The sequence below is a fragment of the Limanda limanda genome, chromosome 5, assembly GCF_963576545.1.
Source record: "Limanda limanda chromosome 5, fLimLim1.1, whole genome shotgun sequence".
Classification (NCBI taxonomy): Eukaryota; Metazoa; Chordata; class Actinopteri; order Pleuronectiformes; family Pleuronectidae; genus Limanda; species Limanda limanda.
Window position 1 is genome coordinate 2,038,260 of NC_083640.1, and position 11,762 is coordinate 2,050,021.

General features: G+C 43.9%; 1 protein-coding gene across 1 annotated transcript; it reads left to right on the plus strand.

Annotated features, from left to right (window-relative positions):
• Positions 1–347: 347 nt before the first annotated feature.
• Positions 348–11,546, plus strand: npffr2a (neuropeptide FF receptor 2a). The gene is made up of 3 exons (XM_061072045.1): positions 348–687; positions 8,042–8,141; positions 10,694–11,546. Exons 1-3 carry the CDS (start codon positions 360–362, stop codon positions 11,544–11,546), a joined length of 1,281 nt encoding a protein of 426 aa, XP_060928028.1. The 5' UTR covers positions 348–359.
• The last annotated feature ends 216 nt before the right edge of the window (positions 11,547–11,762 follow it).

The following is an 11,762-nucleotide window of genomic DNA, read 5'->3' on the forward strand; positions in this document are numbered from 1 at the left end:
AAAACAGAAATGTAGAAATTTTTGTAAATTTATTAAAAAAGAAAAACTGAAATATCACATGGTCATAAGTATTCAGACCCTTTGGGTGCTTCTACTCAATACTGAGCTTTACACAGAGTTCAGGGTCCTGCTGACCTCGGTCCATGTGCACAATGAGTTTCTGTTCTGTGCCGTCACAGACAAAGTTCTGGTTCAACAAACCGTTCACTTTCTTCTCTGGGCCATTAAATACACACTAGAAAGAACTGAAAGTTCAATCCAACACTTTAAACTCTTCTCTATTCTGTGAAACTTTACTAGAAAGCAGACGATTCAACCTGAGGTCACCTCCTCCTCTTCTTTCATTCCTCAGGTTCAAAATGAACGAAGGACCCGAGACCAACTTGACTCGACTCTACGACAACTGGACATTTTACAACAGCTCGGTGGAGTCGGTGGTCCGCAGGAACAACATCACCTACGTTGGATTTTACCTGCACCAGCCGTCCATCGCTGCCATCTTCATCGTGTCCTACCTGCTCATCTTCCTCGTGTGCATGGTGGGGAACGGAGTGGTGTGCTTCATCGTGCTGAGGAGCAGGAACATGCGGACTGTCACCAACTTGTTCATTCTGAACCTGGCTGTGAGTGACCTGCTGGTGGGGATCTTCTGCATGCCCACCACTCTCCTGGACAACATCATTACAGGTGAGAAGCCGTCAATCAAGCTTTCAATGTGTGGGAGGACTGGGACTGGGACTGGGACTGGGACTGGGACTGGGACTGGGACTGGGACTGGGACTGGGACTGGGACTGGGACTGGGACTGGGACTGGGACTGGGACTGGGATTAGATGGGGAACTTGTAGGTGTGTGGTCGTTCAACACTGGACTGAAATATCTCAACAACTAGAGGATGAACCGCCAGGAAAACATGTGAATACTTCCTTCAAGTCAAGTTTAAGATATTATCTTATCTGAGGGGTTTTATCATAAACACAGGAGTAAAAACTTAAATACTGGACATGGACACAAACACAGCACAAGACAGGATCACTGGGTGAGGAGGAGTCGAGTTCAGTGTGCAAGAGAGACGCCTCATTTGTGCAAATTCAGCACATTAATTGTTATATACAGAGAAAGGAGAGTTGACATTCCTCTCAGTCCTGTATGAACTCTGGACACACACTGTACACAAAGAGGTCAGTCAAATATCACCTGCACCTTCCCAGATAAATCTCCGACTGAAATTCAACAAATATCACTTGAAAACACACAAAGTAAAACCTGTCTACCCATGTTGCATCTTTTGTTTAGTGCCACCAAGTCTCCTAACAAGAATCACAGTGTTTCCTGTAAACATCTCTAACTAGTCACTCAGCAGAGCTCAAAGTTCCCGTTAAATTCAATCAGGCCACCAAATTGCAGATAAAGATACAATTTCATTAATAAGCCTCAAGATCCGTATCCTATTCCCTTGGAAACGTCAGCAGCCAAACTCTAATGGGTTGTTTCTTGGCCCAGGTCCCATCGTTCCCACTGAGTTCAGTGGAAATCCGCTCAGTAATCCTGCTGATGAATAAACAAACCAACCGAGCAGCAAACATCAGCAGTGACTTAGAATTTAATTCACTAGAGACACAAATCAACCAATTAAAACTCAACTTGCCTGAAACAGCAGTTTGACAAGTAAAAGATCGATATCTCTCATTTTCTTTGGTAAATATGAAGAGATCTGCGAGATGTGATGATTTTAGTGTTAATCTCAAAGACGTCTATAATCTAATCCTGTGATATTCTATCTCCATATAACACTGACAGGATGGATTCATGCTGCAAACAGCAGAGGTTCTGCACAGTCACACATTACCTGAAGCAAAGTTATCTGTTATTGCAATCGTTGGCCAAAGGTAACACAACAAAGAAGTGTGTGTGTCAGGCAGTGGTGGAGGAAGTGCTGAAGTTTAATACTTAAGAAAAAGTACCCAGGAAAATATATACTTAAGTAAAAGTAAAAGTACTACATCAACAATCCTAGTTAAGTAAAAGTAAAAAGTACTTACTTTTAAATTTACTTTAAGTATTAAAAGTAAAAGTACTCACGCAATGGGTTGTCTCTCAATGTCTAGGCTGTGCCATTTTGATAAAGAATGCAGATATAGCTACTGGTCATACTCGTGCCTCTACAGATGTCACTACTAGTAATAATTATAAGCAACAACATTTGTTTATTGGAAAGGTTGGTGTACTTATTGTGCTGACCCTCTGTAATACTGTTCACACTCTTTCTTACAATTCTGCGGATGACAAGTTATCTACCAGGGTCGGGTCAGAAACACATTTTCCACTTGCTGTTTCCTGCTTGTTGAAGCTGAGCGTGTTCATATCAAGCTCCCGGTGGAACTCTGCTGCTGATCTGGATCCTGGGTCACTGGTCTATGCAGCGCTGCCCGTGTTCTTCAGTTCAAACTCAGTCTTCCTACGTGAACTCAGTCCAGATCACAACATGACCGATTGATTTCTCAACTCAAGCCTGTGGTGTCACAAGTGAGGAACGGCTCAGAGGCTCGATAGAGATTCATCAGAGAGGCGAGAGTCCTCCCACCATGCATGAAGACGACCGGGGCTTTTCACGCGTTGAGCTGATGGGACTTGACAGTTTCCTCTCGATGACACAAACATCACATGAGCGGATCTTAAGGCGAGTGATAGCGGCTGAGAGTGCACATCCTCCACGGAGGCTGCAGACGCTCGCTGCTTTGAAACCAGATATTATAATAATAATAATAACAAGAAGACAAAATTAGGGTCGTTCCGCATTTTCCTCTCGAAAATATATTCCTGAGGCTTTTCGAGACGTCTTTGATTTGGGTCGAGAGTCATAACGAAAACAAAGCCTGTAATCGTGCCTCGTAGTTAATAAGAATATCACTGGAACAACAATAATTTGCAGGGATTGAAAATGGTCTCATTCACCTCCAGGGATGATTTTAGATTGGTTACTAATACTCAATAGTTGATTGCACCAATTATCCATCTACTGCCTCGTCACATGAGCAGATTTTATCCGTTCTGAAACAGCTTAAGAAGAATTATTGTGTTTGTCAGGCACACGGCGCCTGAGGGAATCCGGCTGCCTTTTAAATCCCTGCAGAAATGATATTATTCATAATTAAAAACTAAAATGTGAAGCTTCTATGCCTCACAACTCACTGTGCCTCCTCGTGTGGAAGCGTTGGGTCTTTTTCAATCAATCACTCAATAAGGTTATATTTGTATAGATCTTAACATCCTCTGACCATTAATATGGTAATGAGCCCAGGTCCTGACCTACTCTATATGAAAAATGCCTTCAGATAATATTTATCGCTGTGTAAAAGCAAACTGACTGCACATGGAAGTTGTCAGAGAAAACCACAGGAGGTTTGAAAAAGCTTCACACAAGCAATCGTGTGAAGCGTCAGGGGTCAGAGGTCAGAGGTCAGAGGTCGACGAGGGTAGAAAACGTTTTCACAACAGGAACTAAACTAAAGTGTTTTATCAGAATAGGCTATGGCACGTATGGTGTTTCCTTCTGAAGCTTTCTACATTATGTGCTTCTGCAGTTTCAATACAGAACGGAGCAAATTAAGACAGTTTTCAAGAGACTAGCAGAGTAGTTCTATATGGTTTTAATACCTGTAAGTATTAAAACTATATTAGCTTTGACTATCTGCAGAGCCGGAGCCGTCCCACCACCCGTCAGCAGAGAGCTGAGAACTTCCTCTTGAGCACCGGGGTTGTTCCTCAGCACTAAAGACTTTATCACACAGACGTGTACATTTTTAATTAGTCTTGATCCGCTGTGAGATGTTGAATTATAGAGCTATAAGCTGCATGCTGGTTGCCAGTATCACGCTGTTTTAATTACTCTATCTCTTGTTTACCAAGCTCGACAGATAAGCTAATGAGAAACAGTTTATTTCGACAGTTCCACGGCTGCCAAGCAACAAGGGACCACATCGTTAATACCAACGCAAATCATTCAGATTAAAGTTTGTGTTTCCCTAATGCAAAACAACGGGAATGCTCTTAAAACAAATGAAAGGAAACGTTCAATTTGAAGATGAGCACAGGTTTCCAGATTCAAACTGGCTGGTGGCTGCTCACCTATAATCACAGGGTGTAAACCTACATACACATAAAGATCATGAGGTCGAGACCCAGCTGTCGACTCGACAGAAGCGTTGACCCCGTGAGGTGCAAGAGCACGAGCTTGTGTCGTGAGCAAAGTTGAAAATATCTGATTTTCAAACCAATATTTAAGTATTTGATCGAATAATGATGTGATATAATTCAGGTTTCAGCTCAAACAACTCACTCACATATGCAGCAGAGAACAGGCTTTTAGTTTCTCATCGGAGTTCAAGATTTAATGAAATCTGGCTCCTGTTTCATGCACTTATTCTAAGTTGCTAAGGACAAAAGCAATTCTCTTCATGCGGCAAATTGCATCTCATCACGTCACATTCATTTTGCAGAAGGGGAGGAAAGTAGGAAAAGTTTCTCTGTGCTCCCAAGAGAAGTTTTTCAGAGCATCACGATGTGAATCACATCTGCATAATGCAGCGGACACAAGTGTGATGTGGAAATTACATCCAGCACGCACCTCCCTCTGAGTCACGAACATTAGTAAAACCTACAATGTTCTGCTGCTGCAGAGACGATAACAGAGAGTTTAGTGAAGTCAACAAATACAAAAGGAATCTTCAGCACTGATGCAATCATTTTTAACCACGTGACGGCCTCTCCCTCGAGCCAGGGTTCAGTTTGACCTTTCTGTGCCACTGTGAAAACATGGAGGGAACAACATGACAGCACTGACATTCCACATCATGGGAATAAGACTACCCTGCCTCTGATTGGTTAACACTGATATTCTTCCCTAAGCCATCATCACAAAAGGTTCATTCCAGTTAATCTAATCTGATTATACCAGTCCCAGGTGAATATACACCAATGAAAACCTAAATCAGATTATTATATTGTATTTATGGCATTTGATGGACACTGGTGCTTTAACTGTGAGCGCCCAGCACCACAGCCACAGCAGCACTCTACTCTCTCTACTTGGAGCTGAGTAGAGAGACCGGTGATTGGATGCCAGTCAAAGGGACACGTGTTCATTACTGGTTTCCAGTGTCTGGAAGAAAAGGTGATTTAACTGAGGGTTATAATGCAGCAACGGTTCTCCATTGAAGAACACGTACAGTGCAGTGTAGCTGAACAATCAGCAATCAGTGAGATGATGGTGAAGTAGAGCAACCCGTGCTCAGCCATGGCTGCATCCCATTACCACCATCTCTGTTGGCTGGCAGGTTTGGTCAGAACACCCACTTACGTCTTTTTTCCTCCGATGGGAACAGACACAATAATCGGTTGCTCCCGGTTTAAATGACTCGCTTGTTATCAGCTCTGATCGGCAGTAATGGACATGGCGCCCGGCGGAGAGAGACAATCTCTGTCGGCAGCCACGAAGCTGATGCGACAGCTTCACCGGAGTCGAGACGCACATTTAACTGTCGGGCGTGAGTGTGTAAGAAGACATGACTGTTTGTGCACTTAGGAAAAGAGTTTAACAAGCAAGACAGCAAGACAGCGAGGTGACAGAGCTTCTCAGACCAGGGGAAAAAACAACAGAAAGGAAAACTCCTCTACTGGCAACGGGAAAATTAGTCCATCACCTTTTATTAGGGAGTTTTAAAACCTGCTCAGGTTGGTGTAGAGGAGGTTTAAGGGTCTTTGGTGGAGGTGTGCACTCTACTGAACTCTATTCTAGTGTCTTATTGTCCAGCGTGACGGAAGGAGTCGGCCTGATTCACTCGGATAGTCACCGCAGCCCCGAGCAACACAGATGGAGAAGATGGCAGCTCCGCTAATGACGGACAGCTCGTCCCCGATAATGAGAAACCCACATGCAGCTCTGAGTCGATGTGTCCGAGCGGCTGCGGAGACACGAGTCTCTCGTCTGTGTGGACGACCGGAATCGAACACGACCTCAGAGGAAGCCTTCATCTCCTCTCAGTCAACAAGGCTTTAGATGAGGGAGCTTTCCCTCATTATCGGGCGCTGGTAGTTTGTGATGCACCACAACAAGAGATGAAAGTGTCATCAAACCATTTTGTTTGCATCTGTTTAACATTGTTTACTATCGAGATAATGTCGCTAACAGCAGCTACACAACATCATTATTATCATTATTATAGTAATTAGTGTGGTCTGGCCCTTATGAAGATATTTCTCACGGTCCCTCTTCTCTTTTTGTTGGTTTCGGTTTTTAACAAAGCTGTTTTCTTTCCAACACCGATGCACATAAAGAAGAGAAGTGTCTACTTGACAGGAAATGAAATGTTAGAAGAGAAAGTTTGAATGAAAGGTTTTAAAACCTTTCATGTCACGTTCACGTTGCTTTTGTGAAGTGCATTCGTTATTTCCACTCATTAGAACCAAGATCACTGTTTTTTTTACAACCTTCACGAGGCTTCACTTGATGAATTCTTCCTTCTGAAGGTCACAGTTTCAACAGCTGAGTGAAATCAGGACAAAAAATCAATACCACACAGATCCCCTGAAGTCCCAAGAGAGGATATATCTTTTAATCCCTCAGATGAACACAGATTTGTTCCATAGTATTATTCTCACAATGTCTCAACATGAAATTCTTGTTGCTCTGGTAGCCAAATAAAGAAATACGCTCTATTCTTCACCTAAGAACAGAACAAATCGATTTACCTATCTACTTATTGTGGTTCATTTGCCTTTATTAGGAGGACAGTGCAAGTATGAAATAGGGAGAGTTGGGGGGGGGGGACAAACCAGCAAATGGCCCTATCTGTATATGAGCTTTTCTCAAGTCGATGAGTCAAAGCTCCGACATCGTGAACATGCGTCCGCTGGCTGGAAAAGAGCTTTTATGTGAAGTGCTTTTTTTTTTCATAAACCTTCATAAGCAGCAGCTGGGTCCAGGGACAGTGAATTCTTGTGGCGTCCTTCCGTCCTTGTTTCATGAAAGCCGTCTTTGGAATGTCTCTGTAACTCGGCGGCTGAGAAGTGATGAGTCATGTTCTGTGCTCTGGCGTTAGCTGTCCTTGCAACTTTGACATTTTCATTATAAAGACAAACCTTCATAGTTCCGAGTCACCTCATTGGCCCTTCGGATCGGCCCTTATAGAGACTTGTAGAACAGATGATGTCTGATCTGAGGCCAGTAGATGGAGACCAGATTATTAACTGAAAGGAAAATGTCTTCACATGCAGGAGCTCTGCACACATGCAAACTAGGTTTTAACTTCAATTAGTTTACTAGAAATTAATTTGAGGTAACCATCTTTCTTTTGTGTTGCTTCAGGTCATCGACCAAAATATTACATCACCACAAAATGGCAGAAACATGGAAAATGTTTACGCTTGACAGGATAAACAGTGTAGAGAACGGATGAATGGATTTTAACGTTAACAAAACTTGATGACGTAAAAGAATCCAGCAGAAAGAACTTGTTTCTGCTGGAGCGTCCCAGATGTTTAACTTATTACAGGGTTGTTTACCCCAGTTACTTTTATGACCTTTAAAAAGTCCGTTGTTCACACGCTGAGACAAACTCTGAGGGACAATTAAAACTCTCAGCTTGGAACTCCAGAGAGCTTCTCCCTGTCGATCAACCTTCACTCTAAAGGCTACGACAATTAAGCAGAAGTACAGATGGTGGAAGCCGGGGGTTCAGACCGACGACCGCCTGCAGACAGTGATTATTTCAACCATCCACAATGTGACACCTACGCTGTGAAGTGTGTTTGCTGCTGGCGCCCTGCAGCCATGATGAAGCTCTGCTAAAGAAGGATTATTCCCTTTTAAGACACTCGGATATGACACGATTGCAAATCCCCTTTGGCTGTGCCGCTGCACTGATCTGTCGCACGCAGAGATATCAAATCCATCTTGTTTATACTGTGTGTTTATCATGCTGTCTGTCTGTCTGAATTGTCTATGTCGTAAATCAGCTGAATGCTTCTCCCCTGTCCAACAGGATGGCCGTTCGGAAGCCTGGTCTGCAAGATGAGTGGCATGGTGCAGGGGATCTCCGTGTCAGCGTCTGTCTTCACCCTGGTGGCCATCGCTGTGGACAGGTACAGTGGCTGCATGTCACCATCACTGCTGCTTTACATGTAGGGTTGCAAAATTCCGGGAATATTCAAAGTTGGAAACTTTCCATGGGAATGAACGGGAATTCTACGGGAATATACGGGAATTAACAGGAATTAACGGGAATAAACTGGAAATGTTGTGGGTAACTTATACTAACTGTATTTACCTTGTCATATACAGACATAAATATAAACATTTTGTTTTGTCATAGGCTGATTTGAGCCCTGAGGAAACTTTGGGCACTTGACTATATGCTTCTGCATCGTTGTGTCATTCTTAACATAGGTCTTTGCACAGTATTTGCAAATGTACACAGCCTTTCCTTCTACATTGGATTGGGTGAAATGTCTCCACAAATGAGATAGTGCACGTGGCATTGTTCTGTAGAATAAGATGAGAAAGTTTGTAAAAAAACAGAGATATAAATAGTTCCAAACAATTGGAATCATCTGTAAAAATATTTTACTATTGATTTGCAACCCTAATTACATGTGTTATGTCCTTTTCCTTGAGCTGCACCTAAAAGAACATAAAAATCAATAGTTTTCTATTAGTTCATGTGATAAAAGGTTCAGTTTCTGCCCTTTGCTCAGAGCTCTCCTCCTTCAGCAGCTGTCAAGATCTAACAACCTTTGTTCGTATTAATAGAAATATGAAACTCATACCCTCGTCCTATGATGTTAATCGTCAGTGACCCGGGAGTGAACCCGTTTTCTGTCTGATCACCAGCCGGAGGCGACGCCACTCGTTTCAGATTTAGACGTCTGTGAGAAAAGTGCTTCTCCCTTGATTTATCACGAGTTTATGTCTCAATCTCTTGTTCCAAGATTTCTTCAATACAGCTGATTTAGGGTCGGATTTGGACATATTGAAATGATATTCAGCCAAGCCAGCGTCTCCTGACCTGAGCCTGACCGGGTTTTACTGCTTCATTTACACTACACGTTCTTGTAATAGGTGAAACATCAGGCTCCAGTCGGGTTCTGTGACAGAAAGCTCCTGCAAATACATCTGGCTTCAGAAAACCAAGATAAACTGGAGGCTTCAGAACAACACTTTGACTTGAATGAGTCCAATACAACTGTCCTGAAGTAAATCCTCTCTTAATGATGGTTCTGATGTTCACTTTCTGGGGTGCGATCACCTGTGAGATGGGCTGATGGGTTTAATTACACAAAGAGGAGTTTGTTATTCAGTCTCCCTTCTCTGGTGGAGGCCTGCGGAGGACAGGAGGGAGGACAGGAGGGGAGGAGATGAGGGTGGGACAGGAGGGAGGAAAGGAGGGGAGGACAGGAGGGAGGACAGGAGGCGAGGACAGGAGAGAAGGAGCAGCTCTTCAAGCAGTAAAACTGACAGAGCTGATATTTTATCAGCGGCCCTCGACGCTCGGTGACGTCACCGTTTGGAAATCACCGCAGGGCGTCTGTGACTCTGTGAAGGACGGATGGAGTTTGAGATGCTTTGACATCAGAAAGTCAGCTCACTGATCTACCAGCCTCTCGATGAGAATCAGTGTGGAATGGGAGAGGAGATGGAGAGCTCTGTGTCCCAGTGTGAGCCTGATGCTATCACAGCAGGATCCATTAGAACCAGTCAGAACGTGCTGGTGAGATTCAGGAGTAAATTATTTTCCTCTGCAGTGAAACTAAGTGAGAGTTTGAATCGACCTCCTGTTGTCTGAGCTGTGATGACGTCCGTTAGTTCTCTCCAGCGTTTCTGCTAATTTACATCACGCCACTTAGATGGAGATGGAGATCTGGAGTTTTCTCAGAGACGATAATCACATTTCAAAAAGATTTAGCTTGAATCCTCGAGGTGGATCCACTGGTTTTACTTCAGTGTTTCATAAAATGTCTGCCTCTCTATCATGTGTGGAATCACGTGCAGGTGAACACGCTCAAGTCTTACTCATGCACACAGTCTCCTTTACGCTAAATCAGAACAACAAGACCTATCTCTTCATCTGTTTATTAGGTTTAATCTCTTCATCTGTTTATTAGGTTTAATCTCTTCATCTGTTTATTAGGTTTAATCTCTTCATCTGTTTATATTGGAAAACAGAGAAAAAACAATATAGATGTTTTGGGGCTGATACTGATATTAGAAGGTATTTCATATTTGGTACTTGTATATAATAACTGGTACATGATTCCTAGGATGTTGGTGGAAAACCTTTACAACAAAGAAATGCCACTAAGATTTAACCATAAATATATAGAGCTTTAATTAAGAAAATAAAAGCAGCTTTGTGCACAGTTTGGTGTGAACTTTAAATCTTTTACAACTTACCATCCGTGGTCATTAATCACAATGAATGTAGCTGGTTTAATTGGCTCTATTGTACATGTTGCTCTGTACAGCTGAGAAAGAGCAATGTTCAGACACATAACACTTCAATGTCTCTTTATGGATTTGACCTTTTGTAAATTGCATTGACTCCAATTATATTATGTGCCATTTAAAATGAAACGTTCTAAATTAAATCAGGCTACATTCAAAACCCTCACTCCGTCTTTTTGGATCCTTCCCACAGGTTCAGATGCATCGTCTACCCGTTCAAGCAGAAGCTCACCATCCCCACGGCCACCTTGATCATCGTGGTCATCTGGGTTCTGGCCGTGTCCATCATGTGTCCGAGTGGCGTGATGCTCCAGGTGACCAGGGAGCAAACCATCCGGGTGCTGCTGGGCTACGACAACAAGACCAGTCCCTTCTACTGGTGCCGAGAGAACTGGCCCAACCAGGAGATGAGGAAGATCTACACCACCGTCCTGTTTGCAAACATCTACCTGGCTCCTCTCTCGCTCATCGTGATCATGTACGCCCGGATCGGCATCACGCTCTTCAAATCGGCGGTGACCTCGGAGGGGAAGCCGGGTCACAACAACCGCCACACCGTGTCCAAGAAGAAGCAGCGGGTGATCAAAATGCTTCTGATCGTGGCGTTGCTCTTCATCCTCTCCTGGCTGCCGCTGTGGACCCTCATGATGCTCAGCGACTACGCCAGCCTGACCGAGCAGCAGTACAGGATCATCAACATTTACGTTTACCCCTTCGCCCACTGGCTGGCCTTCTTCAACAGCAGCGTCAACCCCATCATCTACGGCTTCTTCAACGAGAACTTCCGCAGCGGGTTCCGAGCCGTGTTCAAGTTCAGCCTGTGCGCGGCGGACGGCCAGCTGAGGAAGACCTACTCGCACCGGCTGCAGGGGAACTCCGTGCTGCCGGCCAACCACGCACAGTCCTCCCTGGAGCCCATCTCCCTCAACAGCCTGGACAAGAGCACGTCCAGGCGGCTCAACCACATCAACGAGCAGGACCTGGTCATGGAGGATCTGGAGAAGGCGTCTTGCAGCAGCGGGGGGGTGACTGCTGTGTCCATTTGAACTAGACTGTCTTATAAGGTGAGAAGCAAAGTGAGTGGACTGCAGGTTTCCACTCGGAAGGTTTTTAGAAACACACGTTTACATGTGACTTGTGCAATGGCTGTTTTAATACTGTGGAGAAAAGCAGGAAGAACAGGAGAGAAAAAACACTCACGTCTAATTATTTGAACCGTTCTGCACCAGTTAGTGAATTAACACAGCAGTGTTTGTCCCTGA